The sequence below is a fragment of the Ylistrum balloti genome, unplaced genomic scaffold (assembly GCF_031769215.1).
Source record: "Ylistrum balloti isolate Yb309-2 unplaced genomic scaffold, AGI_CSIRO_Ybal_v1 Utg371052, whole genome shotgun sequence".
NCBI classification, from domain to species: domain Eukaryota; kingdom Metazoa; phylum Mollusca; class Bivalvia; order Pectinida; family Pectinidae; genus Ylistrum; species Ylistrum balloti.
Window position 1 is genome coordinate 65,384 of NW_026782582.1, and position 25,683 is coordinate 91,066.

Consider the following 25,683-nt stretch of genomic DNA (forward strand, 5'->3'; position numbering starts at 1 on the left):
CCTCTCTCTAAGGAGCAATATTCTCTATTCGATTAAACACCTGTAAAATTATATACACTATTGTAGAGTGGAATAAACACCTCACCCTTAGTTATGGATACACAGAATATATAAACATCTTCACCAGCAGAAGATAAAACCTATACAGGTAAGACCTGTCATGGATACACAGTATATAAACATCTTCACCAGCAGAAGATAAAACCTATACAGGTAAGACCTGTCATGGATACACAGTATGTAAACATCTTCACTAGTAGAAGATAAATCCTATACAGGTAAGACCTGTCATGGATACACAGAATATATAAACATCTTCACTAAAAGTATGGAAGTATATAAACATCTTAATGGATCTGTCATCTCCCAAAGGATTAATCCAACAATTACCTGTCACTATAAAAACAATAGGCCCATGGATACACAGAATTACATCTGTCACTATAAAAACAAATCCCATACAGAATTACCTGTCATGGATACACAGAGTATAGAATAAAACCTATACCAGTAAAATTAATATATACAGAATCTGTCACTAAAAACAATAGGCCCCTACAGAATTACCTGTCACTATAAAAACAATAGGCCCATACAGAATAACCTGTCACTATAAAAACAATAGGCTCATACAGAATTACCTGTTGCTATAAAAACAATAGGTCCATACAGAATTACCTGTCACTGTAAAATTAATAGGTCCATACAGAATCACCTGTCACTATAAAAACAATAGGTCCATACAGAATTACCTGTCACTATAAAAACAATAGGTCCATACAGAATTACCTGTCACTATAAAAACAATAGGTCCATACAGAATTACCTGTCACTATAAAAACAATAGGTCCATACAGAATTACCTGTCACTATAAAAACAATAGGTTCATACAGAATTACCTGTTATACAGAATTACCTGTCACAATAGTCCATACAGAATTACCTGTCACTATAAAAACATACAGAATTACCTGTCACTATAAAAACAGAATTACCTGTCACTATAAAAACAATAGGCCCATACAGAATTACCTGTCACTATAAAAACAATAGGTCCATACAGAATTACCTGTCACTATAAAAACAATAGGTCCATACAGAATTACCTGTCACTATAAAAACAATAGGCCCATACAGAATTACCTGTCACTATAAAAACAATAGGCCCATACAGAATTACCTGTCACTATAAAAACAATAGGTCCATACAGAATTACCTGTCACTATAAAAACAATAGGCCCATACAGAATTACCTGTCACTATAAAAACAATAGGTCCATACAGAATTACCTGTCACTATAAAAACAATAGGCCCATACAGAATTACCTGTCACTATAAAAACAATAGGCCCATACAGAATTACCTGTCACTATAAAAACAATAGGCCCATACAGAATTACCTGTCACTATAAAAACAATAGGCCCATACAGAATTACCTGTCACTATAAAACAATAGGCCCATACAGAATTACATGTCACTATAAAAACAATAGTCCCATACAGAATTACCTGTCACTATAAAAACAGTAGGTCCATGCAGAAATACATGTCACTATAAAAACAATAGGCCCATACAGAATTACCTGTCACTATAAAAACAATAGGTCCATACAGAATTACCTGTCACTATAAAAACAATAGGTCCATACAGAATTACCTGTCACTATAAAAACAATAGGTCCATACAGAATTACCTGTCACTATAAAATTAATAGGTCCATACAGAATTACCTATCACTATAATAAACACCTAAGTCCATACAGAATTACCTGTCACTATAAAAACAATAGGTCCATACAGAATTACCTGTCACTATTAAAACAATAGGTCCATACAGAATTACCTGTCACTATAAAAACAATAGGTCCATACAGAATTACCTGTCACTATAAAAACAATAGGTCCATACAGAATTACCTGTCACTATAAAAACAATAGGCCCATACAGAATTACCTGTCACTATAAAACAATAGGTCCATGCAGAATTACATGTCACTATAAAAACAATAGGTCCATACAGAATTACCTGTCACTATAAAAACAATAGGTCCATACAGAATTACCTGTCACTATAAAAACAATAGGTCCATACAGAATTACCTGTCACTATAAAAACAATAGGTCCATACAGAATTACCTGTCACTATTAAAACAATAGGTCCATACAGAATTACCTGTCACTATTAAAACAATAGGTCCATACAGAATTACCTGTCAATGGAAAAACAATAGGTCCATACAGAATTACCTGTCACTGTAAAAACAATAGGTCCATACAGGATTATCTGTCACTGTAAAGCAACAGGTCAATACAAAGTCACTGTAAAAACTATAAAAAACATCTAAGTCCTATATAAACCTGATGTATTACAGTTCAGTTATACAAGTTGATGCAGTTGTAATTATCTGCAGTAGTCTGAGGTAACTGGTGGTAGGAAATGTAGACGTTACCTGGAGATAAATTAGTCCCAGACCACTCAAGAGTGATGGCTTGGACTGTGGATCCTTCACAAGCAGGGCTTCGTACACTGTCATTGAAGCTTCATAATCCTGAAAAATGTTCAAAAATATGTTCCTCTACACAAAACATGTTCATATTAAAAACAAATTACATAATTACATACCATACATGTACATGTTCTATACATATATAGAAAATACCTTCATATGTAGAAAACAGATTCATTTATACAAAATTTTCTACACAATACACATTTTCACATACAAGACATGTTCACACAAAACACATTCACATATAGAAAACACAACCACACACACAATACACATTTTAAAGACAGCATAAACACCACAACTGGAAAATGTCACTGATAAGTAGGGACATATTTGATCCCATCACAAAGATATCACCAAGAGTAAAACCTAAGTTTGATTGACTGAGGGAAATGTCTTCAATAAATACCTTTATAGCCAAAAATGTGTTTCCTATGATAAACAGGATTTTCTTCTCTCGGGAACACCATAAGTCTCTGGATGCTGCAAAGTATTTCCTGGTATTAATGAAGAGTTATGCAAAGCTGACATCTGTTTATAAAAATATTTTTATTAAGAAGTACTGTAAACAAACTTTTCTTCACATGTGATTTACTTCTTTACTTTCACAAATTTTATGAATGAAGCAAATTAAAACACAGGTAATGAACACCAAATTTAAAAGTTGTCATTTTACAATATTGACTATTTACCTTACATGCTGTTTATCCTGAATCTATGTGTGTATATGGTTAAATTCATTGTCAAGGACAATTTACTTCCCCAAGTATTCCATTCTGAGTACTGTAATTGGTGTGAGGTAAATGAAATATTCTGGTGGAGATCTGTAGCGAATTTGAATTCTATCAAATTACTTTGACCGACCTTCACATTGTTATCTTAAGAAAAATTCCGGACACTTGATGAGTTTAAAAGTAAATTAGACATGTATATTCCTTAGAGTATGGAAATGTATGTATGTTGTAAAGCGGGTATGAAAAGTCATTCTGGGCTATGAACAAGTCACTTCCAAACCCCTGAAGTAAGTTAACATGTTGTGGCCAAATTAACACCCAAACAAGGGACTCTCTACATATCAAGATCAACCATGTACTTTGAATTTTACAATGGTAACTCATAATTTGTATAGGTAAATTAATGTGCATATCTTATTAACAGAAATTGCAAAAGTTAGTAGCGAAGAAAGAAAATTGGTTCACAGTATTTCTCTTTAATAGAAACATAAAACAAGAGACCTATAGGGCCTGTATTGCTCATCTGGATCTAAAAGCCCAGCAATTATATACATGCCTATAGCTTGAGTATTCAAAATATTTCCAAATTAAAGCTCAGTCCAGAGGGGTGAGGCCACACCCAAGGGCCAGTCCTTACATTGTGAATGTGCTTATCTCTTGCCCAGCATTGCTATATATGGTTTACGGTGGAGATCTCCCCTACCATTTATACAAAATTGATTTTCCTTAACCAACAGGATTCACACCAAATTTGGACAAAATCCAATTATTCCTGCAGGAGAAGGATTTAAAATAATTTCCTCTATTTCTCCTATTGGGCACTGCCCCTCCCAATCCACAGAGATCCGCCACTTATACAAAATTGATTCCCCATCACCCAAAGATGCTTCTGCCCGAATTTGGACAGAATCCAATCATTCCTACAGCAGAAGTAGGGAGTAAAATAACTCCTTTTGACGGATGGACGACAGATGCCATGGTATGCCGTAAGTTCACTTGGCCTTTTGGGCCAGGTGAGATAACAAACAAAGATTGTTCTTCTGACTACAAATGTATTGTCAGTATACAGTTGTATAAACCTACCAAATTCAATTGTGATTGTACCTAATTTCCATAACTTTATCTCATCATGATGTGATGTCTCTGCACTGACAGTATAGTAAAAACATACAAGAGACCCATAGAGCCTTTAATGTACATCACCTTTGGATCAGGTGATCTAAAAAGTAAGTATATTGGATCATATCTTAGACTGCATTTCTGTCATATTCAAAAACTGAACATTTCATACTGCACAACTGCTACCTTTTCTACTTTCTTCTGGGATTTCTACAGCACTGCCATCTTCACTTAATCCTTCATCCAGATTCTTGATAATCTACAATCACAAAACAGCCTGATCAATCAATTTATCAGATTCTGGAATCAAAATCCAAATAACCTTTTGATACTCATTCTCAAATATGCCTGTAGTCAAATCTTTTGAGAAAAATTTTGAATAAAGTGCTCAAGTTCACTACAAGTAAATTGAATAAGATTTTATTTGTTCAGGAGGACTCATTCACCTTGATAAAATGAGTTCTACTTTGGGTATTTTAAAACCAACAGCAAAGAAACAATAATAAGCCATACATATATAAGTAAATCTCAAGTGCATAACTTCTGGAAAACAACTTCATATATGAATTCAACTATCTAGACAAACTTTTTGTGTGACTGCGAGTATATAGTGAAGTCGATCCAATGCCTCCTGGGACCGTCCTAGGTAGTGTGGCAGTTCTGCATGTAACAACCGCATCCCAAAGGATACAATGGAACCTGACCAATCAGAATTAAAGGTGATTATTGAAAACCTCGAATCAATAGCACAAACTTACCAAACAGTACTTAATTAACCTGCAAAGAAAACTTTATACAAGAAATTCAAGATATTCATATTGGTAATATAACAGGCTTAAATTTTGTGTATCTGTAAGAATTCCAAATATTCACGTCTTGAACATTAGCATCTAATTTATCCACCAACAAGGGAAGTATAACATTGCAACTCTGCACTAACAAGCTTGTAAATGAAAATTACTTGCAGCTTCCATTCTATCTTTTGAAGGGTAGTATAGGAAATTATATCAACCATTACATTTTGCAGGTGCCTAAATATCACAGCTTAAATAGATGAAAAAGTGGGACATTATTCTGTATAAGCAATGATGAAGACATAAACTGACCTTTACGTCCAGGGTAAACCTGTGGGTAGTAATCATAGTAGAGGTCTGGGGTATCAAGGTTCTGGAAACCCTGTAGTTCTGACTCAACAATGTTGTACAGCTTCAGTTTCATCAGCAGAGACAGACGACAAAACCACAGCTGTTGGAGGTAAAAGGTACAGGGATCAGAAATTCATCAGATAACTGATAAGTAACAAAAGTCAGAAATTACCTATATTCATCGGAGTTCTCTCTGATTAAAAGGCATTCTTTTCTGTTTCAGTGGATTCTAGGAAAGAGCTTTACATTTTGTAAGTGGTAAAGGGACTCGATTTTGAAAAGCATATTTTGAGAAAAACAGCCAGTTCTTGTCTGTAAATATCAATAGATTATTCAATGTGAGGTTTTGTTATTTATAGAAGTGACTAGATATACTGACTGTACATCAAAACAAATAAGAGTATCTGTAAAACTCATGAAAAACTGTAAACGACTTTATTGGATACAAAATTTAAACAAAGGACAATAATTCTGTAATAAAGGGGTTGCAAGCCCTGAATCTGGTATACTACACACTGTCTTAGTATGACACATTTATATTCCAAGTTTCAAGATCCTAGGTTTAATGCAAGCAAAGCTATGCTCATGACACAAAATCTTAACAAAGGGCAATAACTCTGTACTGACTTTACTACACAGCAACTTGCTTTTGTATAAGTGATGTATATATCATGTTGATATTCTAGTTTAAATGCAGGTAAAGCAATGTACTGGAAACAAAATTTTAATAAATGGGCAATAACTCTGAAATTACGGAGTTGCAAGCTCTGAATTTGGCAATTAATAATTATTTTGGGAATTAAGGGGTTTCGGGCCCTAACATTGTTACACTATCTTTGGATGATTAATGGATACACCAAGTTTCATAATCTTTGCTTAGCTGTTGGCAAAGTTAAGCTCCAGACAAGAAATTATTAACTCTGTAACTGAGGGGTAAATGGCCTCGAATTTGATACACTGCACATTGTCTTAGTAGCATCAATATATCCACCAAGTTTCATTATCCTAGTTTAGAAGCAAGCAACTTAAAGTTGTGCTCTACACACAAAATTTTAACAAAGGCAATAACTCTGAAATAAAGGAGTTGCGAGCTCTGAATATGGCATACTGCACATTGTCTTAGCGTAATCAATATATACATCAAGTTTCATTATCTTAATTTCAATACGGGCAAAGTTATGCTCTGGACACAAAATTTTAACTAGTATTATAACTCCTTGTATATTTACTATTTTCACGAACAATGGTTCAATCATTACCTGTAGTGTATGAGATGTATGTTGGGTAGGTGGTGTTGTCTCCCCTTGATTTTCTGACCCTTGTCCAGCAGCTGTTAAAAGTCGCCCTGTCAGTTCTACAGCAGACCTGTAACATCCTCCTTCCTATATCAAAAATACACACATATTATCAACAGAGTACCTGACTTGATACATCAGTGAAACCACTCTACCTATATCGGCATTAGATAAAGAAAGATTTCCTCATTCTCATTTAGCACAAAACTAATGACAAGGTATATTAATTAGCATAAACGATATCGGTTTTTATAACATATTTTTACAACAATGAGTCATTTATATTTATCATGCATTGTTATAAAGTAAGACTATAGGTGCATGGAGTGTTATAATGTAAGACAGATTATTAAATACCAAGAGTTTTTTCAAGCCATCCACATCTTGAGTGACACTGTCGACTGTCAGTATCTGTCTTTTGATGGCTTCCTGTTCTCCCATGTAGCGATGTACCAGGTCACGTACTGGGTCCCCCTATGTACACAAGTTTACAACAATTTACATTCTATCTTTACGATGTGTATCTGATGTAGTAGGTTTACAACAATTTACATTCTATCTTTATGATGTGTATCTGATGTAGTAGGTTTACAACAATTTACATTCTATCTTTACGATGTGTATCTGATGTAGTAGGTTTACAACAATTTACATTCTATCTTTACGATGTGTATCTGATGTAGTAGGTTTACAACAATTTACATTCTATCTTTACGATGTGTATCTGATGTAGTAGGTTTACAACAATTTACATTCTATCTTTACGATGTGTATCTGATGTAGTAGGTTTACAACAATTTACATTCTATCTTTACGATGTGTATCTGATGTAGTAGGTTTACAACAATTTACATTCTATCTTTACGATGTGTATCTGATGTAGTAGGTTTACAACAATTTACATTCTATCTTTACCATGTGTATCTGATGTAGTAGGTTTACAACAATTTACATTCTACCTTTACCATGTGTATCTGATGTAGTAGGTGATATTGACGGTATGGTTCAATATTGGTACTGTATCCTAACAAACAAATGTTTTGTATGTATGTGACTGGAATAGATGTATAATCAATGAAATAATAACAGCATTGTGGACAAGTAAATTGTCAAATTTTCAAGGCAATCTGATCCTTTATCAAGACACAAAATATTACAAAAGTAACATCACATACAAATAGAACATAAAACAAACATAAAGCTACAAACTATAATTAGTGTAAAGGCTTCTGATAATCTCTTCACCGGATGAACTCTGATTGCCATGAAAATTTGACAACTTCCTTGTCCATATTGTCATTGTCTAAAAAATTGAATCAATACTGGCCAGGAACTAAAACATTCCTGTGTTCAGAGACTCGTCAGGTTTATTTTGATTATGTCACGATTGACGTAATGAATCTGTTTTAGGTTTATACAGTCATACATATTCTGAGTTCATGACTTGTTTGGCAGATATAAAATTCATCACATTTAGAACAAATTATAGCATAAATTATTTTCTTTGATTTGAAATTCATATTTGATTTCACTGTGAACTTGAATCCATCCTTAAAACAAAATTACTACATTGAATTACATCACAGAATACGTATCAGACATCGGTGTCTTACATCAACCAGTACCTAACCACTACGGGTGGGGAAGAGGGAAGATTTCTATGAAAACTCTCATACTTTTGTTTACCAGGTATCAGGTATTCGATTCCATAAAGTTATCAAATATGACATGCTCATTAATTTTTTTGTGCATAGACAATTACAGCTAGTTTACACAAGAGTTTGTTTCTATAATAACCATAACGTTTACCTGTGATTCATTGACTACGATACTTGGTGTACTGATCTGATCCTCTGTCGGTACAAAACCTCCCGGTGACGTTGTCACAGTTACTAGTATATGTCGAGTTGCGTCTGATGGAAGCCAAGCATCGTGTTGTCTGTCTGCATCACTCATGTACAGAGTGGTTGAGAAGGGATCTGAAGCACTGCCATCTGTCTGAAATGCTGATGCCAGACTACCAGACTTGGGTGGTGAACCTGCACTTTCACCTGTTGTTCAAATACATGTATATACTTACATTTTATTTTCATTTTAAATAATTATCATCCAATAACATACATTTTTGACGTGGCCGGCAAAGTAGTATTCTAATTAATAATCAAGACTACTGGTATAAAGGAGTACAATCCACAATCTAAATAGTGAGAAAATCTACATATGGCATGTTGCCATATGTCTGTATTCATAAATCAAACCAAAAAATAAATCCTATTACCATCCTTAACAATCCATTACCTTTGACTTTTATTTAAATCCTTTTTACATTCAAAGCAGATATTTTTTTAGAGTTTGTTTGTCATTTACAAATTATGTTGATATGGGTATGCATCTGGTGGGTTATACAAATATTAACTATCCTGAAAAGTTGTATCTTTTCATTCCAACCTTTCAAATTCTAAGTTTTTCATATGAAGAAATTAAACCTCAGAGAGCTATGACAAAAAATTACAAGATGTCTAAAAAAGTGGCCAATAAGACCTGTATCCCTCATCTGGCTTTGTTTGGTTGAAATTCCTTTATCCAAACTAAAGGAATAGGAATTCTAAATATCCAAGCCCATACCCTACACTATATCTATTTCCCCATTGTTTCCTACCCCTCTGTCTTAGGGGGTCAGCCAAACCACTAATGCAGAAGACCACATTGGGACATAATCAGAGCATTCTTACAGAGAAGTAGGATTGTAAATGTAACCAAATTTGGGCAAAGTCCAAACATTCCTACAAAAGAAGGATTTTAAAGAATCTACTCTATTATACAGGGGTTGAGACCTACTGTTCATACACAGTGTAGTCAGATTTACCCTTTTTACAAACTGATACCCTTTCACACTCGGAAGCTTCAGATCAAACTGGGACAGAATCCTGACATTCTTACAAAAGAAGGATTTTATAGAATTTGCACTATTTCCCCTATTGGTCACTGACCCTCCGTCTCCACTGAGTTCCACCATTTATATTGATTAAAAAACTGATTCAATATTTTGCAAGAATGCATCAGACCAAATGTAGGCAAAGTCTGATGACTCCTACTGATGGATGAATTGAATTTCAAAGAATCTGCATCCTCAATCTCAAAAAGCAGAGACTTTCTGTTAACAAATAACTGACTCCTCTTTACAAAAGGATGCTTCAGAACAAATTTGGACAAAATCCAATCATTCCTAAAGATGCAGTAGGATTTTAAAGAATTTGTTCTACTTCATCATTGGACCCCATCCCTTCACCCCAAGGATGCAATAATAATAATGAAAAAAACCTTCGCCAAGAATGCTTGAAGCTTTGGGTAAAACCCAATTCTCCAAGAGAAGGAATAAGATTATAAAGTATGTGCTCTATATTTAAATGGCTGTGAGCCTGAAAGCTTAGAAATGTAAGAACTGTTGGTATTTACTTAATCCTGTTACATGCAAGAATCTGAACATAACATACTTTGATGACATAATCTTACTTTGTTTTTCATCAAGCTGAACCTCCATATGATTGTCATTTGTTGGGTCTGTTGATGGAATTGGCTGATGTCCTGGTGTGGGGAAGGCAGACAACTGCATGGGTGGTAGAGGTGTGCCCTGGAATGGTTGGTGGACAGGAGACAGCCCCAAGTCTGGGTACTTATTAGACAGTTGACAATCGTAGCTAACTGGTCCCTTATCAGGGACAGTGTCTATTGGAATGGTGTCTGTGATGTGAAGTTGTGACATACGATCAGACATTAGTTTGTTTGATGGTGACATACTCAAGCCGCTCAAAATGTCCTGGTCACCATCACCAGTTCCCTCGGCTGTAAATGATTCAAAATCTTCCTTATCATCAATTACCTGAAGTGATGCCTCCATAATGTTAGTTTCTGTATCCTCTGGTACAACCTGGAAATCCACACTCTCTGGCTCCTCATGTGACAGTCGACTTTCGACAGCATTTGGGCATGAATTTGAAGCAACTGATACATCTGTCGCAGTTGAAACTGTATTTGGGGAAACTTTTTCTTCCCTTGCAATGTCTTCCAAATCACCAAATACATTGTCGGGGGAAGTAGAGTTAGTTTCCTGAGGAGTGTTACTGATATTATCAAAGAAACTCTGTCCAAATGGATCACTTTCAACAACTTGCGATGTCTCCGATTTGAAATAGCTACTAATATGAAGAGGACTTTGATTATCTTTATTCTCCTCAACATTTTGGTTACTGTTTTCTGCACTTTTCTCCACAGATTTAGAAATGTCCATTGATGGAGAGGTACCTAATAATGAAGAATCTGTTTCATTATGTGTCACATCAGATTGGTTAAACTCAGTCAATGATATATTTGTGTCTTTTTTAACATCCATTTTGTCTGACTGTGAATTACTGACATCATCAAGGGTCTCATCTTCAGCCGGAGAGGTTTCCAGGATGACAGAGTCTAGTGTATCTGTTGTAGCTGAATGCCGAAGTGTTGGTTCAGATGGAAACTCAACTAATTTAGAGGATGATTCAGCAAAACTTTCATCTTCAAGAAGGTCCCCAACTCCGGAATTCTCATCAGACATCATTTTGATTGTTTCTGTAAAATTGACAAAACTCATAATGTGTGATAACTGTGTAACTTGAAAGAGAAATGAAAAGCATACTGCTTGTGTTCAAGTTTGGAAGCTACACTATACCTGTAGGCAGGGCTTATGTCTCACTAGGTGTGGATAGAGGCCGACTCTCTAGTGTCCATGGAACACCTACTTTACCAATGAAATGGGACATTAAACCAGCCAACTTAAGAATTAGCCAACCAAAAGGCATGTTTAAGATATACCATACATGATGTGTGTTGTCTAGGTACAGGATAAATGATAAATTATTAGGGAATTGATGGACAGGAGAATAAGAAGAAAGAAGAGGTCACCTGACTATAAAGACAGATATACTGGTAACAGCAGTAGGAACGATTATGAACTGAGTTAAACAGTTTGGAATGTTTTAGCAGTGAGGGCACATTTCATTTCAGTTTCCCACCATTCCCACAAAATTTCAGCCCAATTGCATCAGTGAAAGGGGGAAAGAAATTTCAAATCTGTTTTTCAACATGGCAGCTATGACAGCAATTTTAGATTTTAGACCAACCCTGAAAAATAACAACACTTGGTCAGGACATTTAAGGATCATTTCAAGCAAGTTTTAGCTAAATTCTCTCAATGAAGCTTGAGAAATTTCATATAGATGTTATTCAGGGAAACCATGATTGTGCAGTCATGTTACAAAACTGAGTTTCAAATATATTCTCCAAGATGGCGGCCATATTAACTTCTAGACCTTAACTTTTGAGGAAGCCAGAAAATAACCACACTTTGTTGGCGTCCAGTCCTTAACATTCCCAACAACTTTTTGCTCCAAGGCACCAGGAGAATTTGAAAAGAAGTTTAAAATGAATTTTTCAAGATGGTGGCCATATTGGATTTCAGACCAACCCAAAAACAACCACACTATTTCAGGACTATGTCAGAATCCTTTCAAGCATGTTTCAGCTCAATCCCACCTGTAGAACTTGAGAAGATATTTAGCATAGGTATTGTTCAATGTTGTCCTAATTTTATAAGAGTTGCTTCAGTGGTGTCATAAGATATACTGAATACAACACGCTATTTCTGACCATTTTATAAGAGTTGCTTCAGTGGTGTCATAAGATATACTGAATACAACACGCTATTTCTGACCATCTGAAGTACCATGTACATGTATAGATCATCTCTTGTTCATGTAGAGAGGATAGCAGGTTTGGAGGTGGTTGACCCAGTGTCATTCCTTACTGAAGCTTTGCTGGTCACCCTAACTCCTGCAGAGGTTAATGGATACCACCTGCACATCATGCCACATATGACTTGGCATGTTGAAATGTCTTGCTACAAGCAGGTCCATGCATTTCTGTTTGATAGGACAATGGTGATTGTTGATCCTGAGATTAAGTGGTGTTTTGGTCTCCCCCACATACTGCAAATGACACTTATTATACTAAAGGTAGCTGACTGCAGTAAGGGAGACATTTTGTCTATTTTTGTGATTTAATCGTGACATATTGTAATATGATGTATTTCATATTACTGAACCATTTTTGGTCCTTGTCTGAGAGGAAACAACTGTTATACTGTTGACATTTAATTTAAGGGTAACATAAGAGTTTATTCATTACATCCTCTGTTACAGCCTTTTAGCAGAAGAGTAACCTCAGAGAGAAAACTATATATCTTATTTCAAATCTGGTAGGTCGTTTAACCCCAACATCAGTACAGAGAGTGAGACTGTGTGGTTGTGTGTGTGTGTTGGAGAGAGAGGGAGAAAGAGAGAGAGAGAGAGAGAGAGAGAGAGAGAGAGAGAGAGAGAGAGAGAGAGAGAGAGAGAGAGAGAGGGGTGGGGGAGTGAGTGAGAGTATGTATGTGCAACTCATTTAATCACTTCCAATGAGACTTATTGTATGCACGACGAGTGCTTGGTATTGATATCTCAAAGATTACAGTACTGTATTTTGTTCAATTACATGTTGTTTCTATTGGCTAGGCTATTACACTGGCAACATTGTGTATATATGTAGATATCTGGTTGATCTTTTATGGTTAATTATCTCATAAGCATTATTGTTAATCTATTTGACATGCAACATAATGCATATCTCATGTAAGGTGTATTTTAAATGTTATTTGTACGAACTTACAGGTGGATAGTCCTTTAATCTCCGTGTAAGGTTCATCGACTGCTTTACGGTGGTTTATGTCGCAAAGACAAATAAAAAGTCAGCGATTAATATTTTACAATTTCTGTCACTACTATAAGACAAAATATAAATATTTAACGCAATATATTTCAAAAATATTTAGAATTCATAATCCACTCAAATATGTTTACGACTATCAACTTCCGTCACAAAGTTTCAAGATGGACGACGAAGCGCCTGTCATATACGGACTTGAATTTCAGGTATGTTTTCATGCATCTTTGCGATGTTCTAAGGTTGCCTCTATCAGGTGTGTATTCCCAAATACATCAGTGATGTGAAACGTTAGGCTGAAAAGAAGTCCGTGTACTATTTTTGATCATTAACTTGTCTTGGCATGTGTGGATTCGGACGTGGAAACCACCGGTAGGAATAAATCACGATAAGGACCGAAAAGGAGCAATAATGACGAAAAGGAGTACATTTGTCGCGTTTCCCAGACAAATGACATATTTACCCCCTGATAACTGAAGAGGTTGATAGTTGTCATGAAGTAGATGATCAGGATGTGTTGCTATTATATTTAGTTAGCATAAAACCTGTATAGCTTGTTTATAGCAATAAATATGCCACACATTACTTTGTATTTAGTTTAAACAAGTTATTTTAACCCTAACGTGCGATTTTCGTTGTTAGGGATGAGATTAAAACACGGAACCGGACAAAGAAAAAACAGATGACCAAAGTTCCACGTATATCTCCATCAAATATGTTTTCCATTATCTTTATTATTTTGTTTTAAAATTTTATATGGTGACTACGTTTAAGTAAACTTGTAAACGTTGTATAACATAAATACATTTTTTATTTACGTATTTTCCAACATTTTAAAAAATTGAAATATAAATGAATACATACAATAACCTGACACAATTCAAAGTTGTATAACTATTTGCAATCAACTTTTGACAAGTATTTCTGTACCTACAATGAGCAGTTCATTGTTTAAACTAACTCATGAAAAGAAAATGAAATGATGTGCATCATTTAAACATTGAATTAAGTGTAAAAAGCAAAATTTATTAAAAATTAGTGAATGTAAAGAATATTGATAGAAAAAATATTTATTGTTATGTTTGATTTTGGAAAAAAAATGTTCAGACATTCATCGGAATGTTAATCTAATCTATAATTTGAAGATTTCTTCAGGTTGTTAATGTCAATAGAATAGAAGTTCTTATAACACAACTAGTAGAAGATTAGGGTATAAAATTTTGATGACTAAATGGTCAGAGGGTTAAACAGATTGTAGACCAAAAAAATACACACAATGGTAACATCTATGACCAAGTGTTAAACAGGGCATAGCTGAATTGTCTAAATTGTTACCATCCTGTGCACTTTCTTTGTCTATAAACTGTTTACTATCTCATCACACTTTTTTCATCCTTAGTGTACATAGGATTACTTTTCAGGTCTAAAGATAAAAAGTATAGCCTTCATGTTATTGTAGTAGAGGAGGATATTCTATATCAGATACTTTAAACCTTGACAATTGGTAGATATAGGCTACAATACATTCAAATGAGAATTGGGGACTGGTGCAGTTGTATTACTGTTATGATAGCTTGTAATTTTGTTGTTGATTCAGGCAAGAGCATTGTCTGCTCAAACAGCAGAGACAGATAAGATACGCTTCCTAGTGGGTACACAGTCACTCAGGGCAGAAAACCAGGTAAGTTTTATAATGATGCTGAGATTTGTTATTGGTTAATTATATGTTGTTGAAAAAGTCTTGTCTAGATGGTATTATAAATTAAACAAAAGGCTTCAATTTGATAAAAAATTAAAAATCTGCATATATACATCACAACAATAGGCAAAAAGGACTTCTTATTTTCATTTTGTCTGTCTGCATGTCTTTGTTGAAACATACTGTAGGCTTATAAGACACCAAGGATAATTTCAAATACATTTTGTAGGTAATGTATGGCATTTATATGGTAGCTGCAAATTATGTTGATGATGTGGTTGTTATACCAAGAATGTTTTCGCTATGGTGTTTGGGGGCAGTTATCAAAAAGGAAAAACTTTTATCAGTGACTGACATATCTACTGTTTTGTTTATAGATCCACCACATAGATTTTGATGATGAAAACAACATCATAAACAAGATTGTATATATACATCGAGAGGGCGAAATCTGGGACATCAGTGCTTCAACGCTTGACAGTAATCTGCTCACGACCTGCTACAACAAAAGTATATTGTCTAATGATATATGAAGAGTAGTCACACTACACATGTCTTCTTAGTTTTTTTTATGTAACTGAAGAAATATATTGAAGCCACAGTAGGAAAACATATTACAATGTGATTTGAGTTGATTTATGTTACATTAAAATGGATTTCAACCAATGGTAAGGTGTAGGTATCTCTTTGGACTGTAAAGTAAAACATTAAACATCAAACAGATATACAGAAAAGACCTTTTGAAAAAGATTGTGATACAGTGGACTTCAAAAGGAGATTTTATAAAATAACATCAATATCATTCAAGTATTGTTATATTTTTATCAAATACATTGTTACTAATGTACTAGTTCACTTATCTACCCAATTAATAATCAATAACCAAGATAAAATTGTGATACACAACATTCTTCTGTTATTGTACAAACAGCATCAGAATCCAAGACAGAGATGCGTGGAACAGTATGGAGACTTCCTTCAGACTATGACAGTTGTCAGGTTGAGGACCAGACTTCCCATCAGCCTTTGCAGCTAGTGTGTCACCTAGATAACTCTGAATATGGGGACATGAAAAGGTGAACAAAGATACACGGGTATAATTATTGATGTTGTCAGTAATCCTGATGGTCAAGTAAGGTGTATATAATCACTTGTTCTACCTTAGGTGATCTATATTTAGTCTTCAGTCTGTTTTTTTGTTTGTGTGCCCTCCCCCCCCAACCTCCAACCCCCAACCCCAAGTTTGGTCAGAGGCATCTTTGGAGGAAGGGGAACCAAGTTTGTGTAAATAGTGATTCTTGGCCTCCAGGAGCCTGAGGGATGGGTCCAAAAGGGTTATTAAGCAAGTTCTTTAAATTCCTTCTCCTTCTGTAGAAATGATCATATTATGCCTGAACTGAGGACAGTTGGGAAATGAATTTTGTATAAATAATGGGTCAGGATCTCATAGGACAGAAGGGGCAGGACCATTATAGAGGAAATAGAACAAATTCATCAAAATTTTTCTTCTGTAGGAATGACATGATTCTGTCTGAATATGGTCTGAGGCACAAATGAATTGGCAGACCCCACTAAGGACAGAAGTATTGGGCCCAATAGGAAACAGATATGTTGTGTGTTGTGTACTTTGATATTTAGAATTCCTTTTCCTTTAGTTTTTACACAACAATGTACTGTGTACTCTTCATAAAGAACTACATGTAATTGATTTTATCGATACTTGCTTACTAGATTCTCATACATTGTAGATAAGCATAAGCTATATCTAGTTGAGCTACCTCCTGTTTAGGTAAGAAGTTATGTACCATTTGGAAAGTGCTGATGTTGTGGGGAGTATGAGTTGGCTTCCAGACGACAGGTTTTGTTTTAGAATGTCAAGTACATTGCATATATTCTGAAGATAAGTAGATCATAAATGGATTTTGAATTTGTATGATTGAAGTGAAATAGAAGACCATTTTTTACCTTACTTAGTGTGTTGACTTCCTGGGATTATGACAGGATATACATGGGAAAGCACATAAACACCAACTTCATTCATAAGAGGGTTAGTGTGTTGACTTCCTGGGATTATGACAGGATATACATGGGAAAGCACATAAACATCAACTTCATTCATAAGAGGGTTAGTGTGTTGACTTCCTGGGCTTATGACAGGATATACATGGGAAAGCACATAAACATCAACTTCATTCATAAGAGAGTTAGTGTGCTGACTTCCTGGGTTTATGACAGGATATACATGGGAAAGCACATAAACATCAACTTCATTCATAAGAGAGTTAGTGTGCTGACTTCCTGGGATTATGACAGGATATACATGGGAAAGCACATAAACATCAACTTCATTCATAAGAGAGTTAGTGTGCTGACTTCCTGGGATTATGACAGGATATACATGGGAAAGCACATAAACATCAACTTCATTCATAAGAGAGTTAGTGTGCTGACTTCCTGGGATTATGACAGGATATACATGGGAAAGCACATAAACATCAACTTCATTCATAAGAGAGTTAGTGTGCTGACTTCCTGGGATTATGACAGGATATACATGGGAAAGCACATAAACATCAACTTCATTCATAAGAGAGTTAGTGTGTTGACTTCCTGGGCTTATGACAGGATATACATGGGAAAGCACATAAACATCAACTTCATTCATAAGAGAGTTAGTGTGTTGACTTCCTGGGATTATGACAGGATATACATGGGAAAGCACATAAACATCAACTTCATTCATAAGAGAGTTAGTGTGTTGACTTCCTGGGCTTATGACAGGATATACATGGGAAAGCACATAAACATCAACTTCATTCATAAGAGAGTTAGTGTGTTGACTTCCTGGGATTATGACAGGATATACATGGGAAAGCACATAAACATCAACTTCATTCATAAGAGAGTTAGTGTGTTGACTTCCTGGGCTTATGACAGGATATACATGGGAAAGCACATAAACATCAACTTCATTCATAAGAGAGTTAGTGTGTTGACTTCCTGGGATTATGACAGGATATACATGGGAAAGCACATAAACATCAACTTCATTCATAAGAGAGTTAGTGTGTTGACTTCCTGGGCTTATGACAGGATATACATGGGAAAGCACATAAACATCAACTTCATTCATAAGAGAGTTAGTGTGTTGACTTCCTGGGATTATGACAGGATATACATGGGAAAGCACATAAACGTCAACTTCATTCATAAGAGAGTCATACAAATTCATACTACTTCTAATCAGAACACTGAAGGCATCAACTTTAACCTGATTCTGAAAACAGTCTGGAAACCAATGCCTCTAGTGTTTTGATCAGGAGTGACTGATACCGAAAAACCTGATTGCTATTTATTGATTTTTCAGCATCCTTTGGCATCCGACTGGTGATAATAGCAATCTGATTGGTTTGTCAGACAATCATATTCTCCTCTGGGACCTGGAGAGTTCATCAAATACTGCAAAGGTTTGCTATTTTGGAGAAATAACATTGAAACAAATCTGAGAATTATTTGTCTTTACTGAGCTTCTGGCAAGTTAAAATGAACATTTGAAATGGAAAGGATTGTAATTAAGACTCTGTTTATCACAGAATTTAGATGATTTTCAAGCATTTGTGAAAAAAAGCATTTATTCTACTATACAAAATTGAAATAGGGGATATTCTCTTCTATTTCTTTGGTGACATCAAAGTGCATTTGATGTCATCATTTACAATGGGAACCTTCAGTCTGTCAGCCTGTCACAGCTCCACTCTAGGTGTTACAGCATGTATGGTCATAACATATCTATGTAAATGGATTATTACACTGAAATAAGGTATTTAATTGATAATTGATTTCCCCATTGTCAATGCAGTAATATATTTCATACCAAATGAATACGATCTATGTATCATAAGTCTGTTTGACATGTTTCCATGTTTTACCTGGTACGTACCATTGTTTAGGGTAAACAACTTAAACATATGTTGAACAAAGTTTGTTTTATTACTGTCAGTATCCATCCCACATCTGACCATTGATATACTTTTAGCTGTCTGCCTCTGTGGAGTTAGAGAGCAAGGGTCAGCCAAAGATGACCTGTGGTCGATGGAACCCACACCACAATAGCCAGCAGGTGGCCACAGCCAATGACACAGCCATACGAGGGTGGGATATTCGCTCCATGCAGTGAGTAATACAGGTCTTCAGTAATGATTAGCAGTGTAAGGGGCAGTGATAGCTCAGTTGGTAGAGCATCCAGGCAACACTGAGAACACTAAATTCATTGAAATTGCATTGTGTATTGATCTGTAAAAGAATTTTCTTTTAAAAAATTAAGAAATGAAAAAAAAATTGAAATTTGTAACTTTGGTCCAACAGGGAGCTTTGTTATATGACATATGTTATATTAACATATATGGAAAAAGTTAGATATGGAAATTATCTACAAATAATACAATTGCATGTCGGCTGTACTATCAATGATTTTAGAGATTTGACTGTTGACGGTCATATTGGATTTTTGTCCCACTTAAAACATTTTTCTTTGGCACATTCAAATATGTACCTAAAAGATAAGAAATAGACTGTAAACCTATATCTTACCAATCACACAAGTTTGAGTCCAAAATTTCCAGAAGAATGATGGTAAGAATAAGGAGAAAAATAAGAAGAAACAACAATAACAGTAGGTCTTTTCTCCAAGTGGTGAAAAGCCTTAATCAGAAGCAGAATAAGAAACAACAATAACAGTAGGTCTTTTCTCTAGAAAAGTCTTAATCAGAAGCAGAATAAGAAACAACAACAACAGTAGGTCTTTTCTCTAGAAAAGTCTTAATCAGAAGCAGAATAAGAAACAACAATAACAGTAGGTGTTTTCACAAACCCTAATAACCAATATGATCACATCATTTAGTATACATAAACACTGTAGCCTTGGTCCTTCAATATCTTACTTTAGAAAACTTTGAGAAAGCCATGAATATAGTTGAATGTACTTTCACCTACTTTAGTGTACTTCCTCCTGTACCAGTAGTTCAATGTACATTAATGTAGACAAGTTGCACATAATAATTCACATTAGACAGGATCCAGATTTAACAGATTTTACATACTTAGACTGAATATTGAAGTCAGTATAGACAGTAATCTAGATTCGATACGGACAGATTAAACAGGTTTTATCAGCTAAGACTAAATATTGAAGTCAGACTGTAATCCATATTAGACAGAATCCAGATTAAACATTCTTTACTATGGTGTATTTAACACTCTAGACAGGTGTACATGATTGAGAATGCTCATGGTCAGCTGGTCAGAGATGTGGACTTTAACCCCAATAAGCAATATTTCCTGGCAAGTTGTGGAGATGACTGTAAGGTCAAATTCTGGGACACCAGGAATCCCACCGAGCCCCTCAAAGTTTTATCAGAACATTCACACTGGTAAGTATACGCTCAGGAGTCCTTCAAAGCTTTATCAGAACATTCATATAGATTCACACTCATGAGTCAAGTATATGGCAATTCATATGAAACATTCACATTGAAACATTAAAAATGTTTTGTTTCACACTATCTGAATAAACGATCTGTAAAAGTTATCTGGTTTACTGTTGATTTGAAATTAAATTTTCAAATCAAGTAATGATGATAGATGTAAATGAGATTGATGAATGATACTTTGTGTTAATTTGTAGGGTATGGTCTGTGAGATATAACCATTTCCACGACCAACTTGTCCTGTCATCCAGCAGTGACAGTCGTGTCATCCTCAACAATATTGTGTCCTTATCATCAGAGCCATTTGGACATCTGGTGGAGAATGAAGAAGACAGTGATGAGGACCAACAGATCCAGAATCAGTGAGATCTTTATTGCTCATTATGTTTAAGTAGGGTAATCAGGTTGTCTGTGCAAATGTCTGTTACTTATCGTTAGACTCAATTTGAAGCTGCTTTCATATGTCTGAATCAGTTGTTTCATCTAGTTGAGCCAGAAAATAAATTAGTGCAGCTTATGACAGAAGGTGGCTAGCAGGAATTTTTCAGTGTTTTTTCTTTAAAATTTTTCAGCACAGCATAACCCTAATTTCTTGTTATTGAACCTCAAATTCTTCAAAAGATTGTTCCTTGAATGCCCTGCATTTGTTGAAATTACTTTCATCCCTGTTTCATTTATGTTCATTTAGTTTCCTCCTATATTTTTCCAACAGGTGTCAAAACTTACCTCTGTCATACTTGACTGCATCCAACTTCAGTGTTCTGGTTCAATCACTCTTGATTTTTTGTCAGACAAGACAGCAGATAATTATGGGATAAACCATGATTATATGCCTATAGTCCCATCCTCTGCATCAGACATTTGTTTTGTTAGACATTTCATTTTTTCATGGCCGTAGAAATAATAAACAGTGACAGTCCGCTTGTGATTCGGTATTTTTGAAAATAATTTATAAAAAATATTTCAAAATGGAATCAACTCATGATTTTTGACTTACAAACCAACAGATTGTAAAAGAACATTCTAGGTAAATTCTCCGGAGATATGCGTGATCCGAGTCTAATTTTCCTCCATTTTGTTAACTATATTTCAATAAACAAATTATCCAAATTGTATCCAGTATTGGGTAGTATTTTTTAGTAATGGGTAACATTGTGTAAGATTTTTCACCAAAACACAATAAAGTGAAACTACCTTCATATATAATTATTGTTTACATAATGAAGTATGACAACAAAAATAAAGGTTTTTTTTATTTAACTATATACAGTTACATGAACAGCCTTGTTCGAGATTATTCATAGCGGAACTTAAGTTAATTTTACTTTTATTAAGATTTTTTCATGATGTGTGTTTGTAGTGTGTTATGTATAAAAAAACAATATATAGTGTTTGATAAAAGTAGAATATTTTACTTTCAATCAAGGGTATCACGAAAAGTTAGGATCTTTGTTTAAAAATGTAGAAAGTTTAATCAGGAAAGTTAAAAATGCTTTCTATTATGATGACGGATTACAGAAAATAAATAAAAGTTTAGTGTTTTGTGGTATGATGATCAAGTTTTTAACAAGTATGCAACATAAATGTTTCAATTTTCATCATTAAACAATTCTTACTTTAAAACTGTTTGGTGGTTTTAGGTCTGGAGAAGTGCCAAAGGATGGAGTGATAGCTACTTACGAGGAACATGAGGACAGTGTATATGCTTCAGACTGGTCTTCAGCAGACCCATGGGTCTTCGCTTCCCTTAGTTATGATGGACGTTTAGTGATCAACAGAGTACCAAGGGTGGAGAAATATAAGATTTTATTATGATTGTTTAAAGCTATCAACAGAGATATTAACGGGAAAATCAGATGATTGAAAGGGATCTTTATTGACTATATTCAATTAATTTGACTTTGTGGGCATGACTTTCTGCAATATTTTTCTTGATTTTATCTGCAGTAATGTAATGTTTCAGTGATACATTTATAAATGTAATACCTTTTTTTTCTTTTCCTCAACTTTCCTCAAAAGTTGAAGACCAAATGGAACTCAAAACTTACAATTCATGAACACTTGTAGATGAAGTTACCCATTGTCTGATTCCATTTCTATTGTCTGATTCCATTTCTATGATGTGTGTAATTTACCCAAAGGTTTCTTACTACTGTAAAATGATTGTTGTTGAAGTTTCTGTTTACCATAGTTATACATTGTCACACAAATAGAAGATGGTTTCCATATAACTAAGATTATAGAGACATTTTAATGTTTCTGATGAACTAAAATGAAAAACTGGACTAATTTTTTGACAGGTTTCAGAAATCTCACATGAAATGCAAATAATAAGCATCGTTTTTATTGCAGGGTTATTTTATTTGATAATGAAAAGATATTTTGATAAGAACAACATTCCAGAAACTGAAAAAATATTTAGCATTGAACTGACCAATAGATGTCTGTATCTGTGTTTGACTTCATCAACAGCATACTTGATGTTTGACAGCTTCAGTTGTGAATTTGTTTACCAGCACAGTGCTCATGGATGATTGTGAAACAAGTGCTAATGTAACAGTGCAGTATGTTTAAATAGTGCATCAATGCCCACTAGAACAGGAGAGGTGGGGCCCAAATGTGGAAATGCAAGTTCTTAAAAATCCATCTTCCATAAAAAACGTATTGCCGAAGTTTAGTCTGAAACACTTTTTAGGAATAGTGAATCTGACTTCTGTTTGACTACAAGACTGGGACCAAGTAGAGAAATTACATCAGAAATTGTTGGTCATATTTGAAACTTTTATCAAATGGCTAAATTAGCCAGGTGAGGGATGCAGGCCCCTTGGGCATCTTGTAATATTTTGTAGGTATAATTTTAGAAGTTCATTATACACCCTGTAAATTATGTTTTCATTAAGATTGTTTGAAGAATTGATGAAATAATTGTATATGTACAAATGTTTCCTCTAAAGGGACAAGGTGCAATAAAAAATAAAACACTAGCAGATGTTTATGTTATCCTTGATTTAGAAAAAATCTGATTCAGGATGAACAAAGAGACATGGATCTATGTAAGTATGAGAGATTATGGTGGTGTCTGGGGGAGAAAGCAGCACAGGATTCTCTCCAGACTGGTGACCTAGAGGTATATTTTCCTACCAAAAAATGACAGCACCATATATTTACCTGACCATTTATTTTCTAATCTAAAGAAGATTGGGAAATGAAAGCTTCATAGAAGGAAAAATAGGCCTATTGATGTGAACACCGTTTGCCAACATGTTCTCTCCTAAACTGGTCAAATGCTTAGTTATGGTGGAATGTCTAAATCGGCCTCCAAACAGAAAAATTAACAGATATATCAGTCATTTTCATTCCCCGCTAACAAGTGATATTAAATGGGGCTCCATCCATCCGTCTTTGCATTCGTCTGTGCAAGGTCATTTTCTGGACCAGTGCTCTGAAACTTTTGCTATGGAGAAGTTCTCCATTTAGATACTTTCCTTTTTGTTACCATAGCAAAAGTTAGGCGGAATCACAAATTTCAGCTTTTTCCAGACCAGTGCTCTCAAACCGTTCGAAGTAATTACCAGAAACTTTGTACAGTTATCAAGTTAGTACTAAAGTGGTGCCTTTTGCTATGGATAAGTTTATGTTCAGATACTTTTTCTGTTACCATGGAAACAGATAGGCTGAATCACAAATTTCAGCTTTTCAGGATCAGTGTTCTGAAACCATTGAAGATAATTACTCGAAACTTTGAAAAGTTAACAAGTAAGTACTGTAGTAGCACCGTTTGCTGTGGAAAAGTTCTCCATTAAGATACTTTTTCTGTTACCAAGGAAACAGATAGGCCAGATCACAAATTCTGTAAAAGATATTGAAGTTCTCTACCCATTGTCCCACTCCTAACTTACAAGCAGAAAATACACCTTCAGCTCCTCACCTGTATACTCTTGTTCTCTACTGGTTGTCCCACTCCTAATTTACAAGCAGAAAATACACCTTCAGCTCCTCACCTGTATACTCTTGTTCTCTACTGGTTGTCCCACTCCTAACTTACAAGCAGAAAATACACCTTCAGCTCCTCACCTGGATATTCTTGTTCTCTACTGGTTGTCCCACTCCTAACTTACAAGCAGAAAATACACCTTCAGCTCCTCACCAGGATACTCTTGTTCTCTACTGGTTGTCCCACTCCTAACTTACAAGCAGAAAATACACCTTCAGCTCCTCACCAGGATACTCTTGTTCTCTACTGGTTGTCCCACTCCTAACTTACAAGCAGAAAATACACCTTCAGCTCCTCACCAGGATACTCTTGCTCTCTACTGGTTGTCCCACTTGATTTAGTTCTCTAGAACAAGACTGGGCAACTTCTGTGATTGCAGTGTAGAAGTATTCTTGCAAGTCCAAGATATCTGGTTTTTAAAACTCGGAGCAGAGAAATGAAAGGATGAATGATAATCACAAAGGTGAAAGAACTTTTGTGCATCGATAATATAAAGATTGACTTGAAAATTGAAATATTAAAAATTTATGATGTTTTAAACATGATTTTGCAAAATAGTTTAAATAATGTAATCTAGCACTTCTTAAACTTTCTTTAACATTACAAAGTAAGTTTGAACCTGATTATTTATTCTACTTTGTCAAGTCATTTTGAAAAACTATTATATCCATTTTTTTTTGCATATGAAAAGAAGAAGTCAAGACGAGAAATATTTCAAAGTTCACCCTAAGTGCTTGGTACCATTATCATAATACAAATGTTGATGTTTAATTATGTTTTCAATATGTATCATGTATGCAGTTGTGTTGAAGAAGGCCACACAAAGTTAATGTATAGTTTCTGACAATTGTTCATCACTTTTCTATTAACTACTATATGGCTTATTCCATTCCACTCTTCTA

General features: G+C 34.8%; 2 protein-coding genes across 2 annotated transcripts in view; one reads left to right on the plus strand and one right to left on the minus strand.

Moving 5' to 3' along the window:
• LOC132560351 (trafficking protein particle complex subunit 12-like) overlaps positions 1–11,404 on the minus strand; it is a 14,536-nt gene extending 3,132 nt beyond the window's left edge. Inside the window, exons 1-9 of the mRNA XM_060225023.1 lie at positions 10,324–11,404; positions 8,620–8,861; positions 7,168–7,284; positions 6,775–6,897; positions 5,477–5,615; positions 4,957–5,069; positions 4,557–4,629; positions 2,927–3,000; positions 2,458–2,556 (exon numbers count right to left, since the gene is read on the minus strand). Of these exons, the coding sequence (XP_060081006.1) occupies positions 2,458–2,556; positions 2,927–3,000; positions 4,557–4,629; positions 4,957–5,069; positions 5,477–5,615; positions 6,775–6,897; positions 7,168–7,284; positions 8,620–8,861; positions 10,324–11,404 (2,061 nt within the window). The remainder of the gene's footprint in view (positions 1–2,457; positions 2,557–2,926; positions 3,001–4,556; positions 4,630–4,956; positions 5,070–5,476; positions 5,616–6,774; positions 6,898–7,167; positions 7,285–8,619; positions 8,862–10,323) is intronic.
• Positions 11,405–13,769: 2,365 nt separating this feature from the next.
• LOC132560355 (EARP and GARP complex-interacting protein 1-like) lies at positions 13,770–22,881 on the plus strand. The gene is made up of 9 exons (XM_060225027.1): positions 13,770–13,811; positions 15,200–15,283; positions 15,679–15,811; positions 16,233–16,377; positions 18,669–18,768; positions 19,338–19,474; positions 20,563–20,730; positions 20,985–21,149; positions 22,428–22,881. Exons 1-9 carry the CDS (start codon positions 13,770–13,772, stop codon positions 22,600–22,602), a joined length of 1,149 nt encoding a protein of 382 aa, XP_060081010.1. The 3' UTR covers positions 22,603–22,881.
• The last annotated feature ends 2,802 nt before the right edge of the window (positions 22,882–25,683 follow it).

Bases quoted from the DNA above. Each gene is read 5' to 3' on its own strand.
- LOC132560355 (XM_060225027.1), top strand. From the start codon at position 13,770: ATGGACGACGAAGCGCCTGTCATATACGGACTTGAATTTCAG. The intron at 16,378-18,668 runs GTGAACAAAGAT...TTGATTTTTCAG, and splicing joins GAATATGGGGACATGAAAAG to CATCCTTTGGCATCCGACTG. The intron at 19,475-20,562 runs GTGAGTAATACA...TTAACACTCTAG, and splicing joins TGGGATATTCGCTCCATGCA to ACAGGTGTACATGATTGAGA.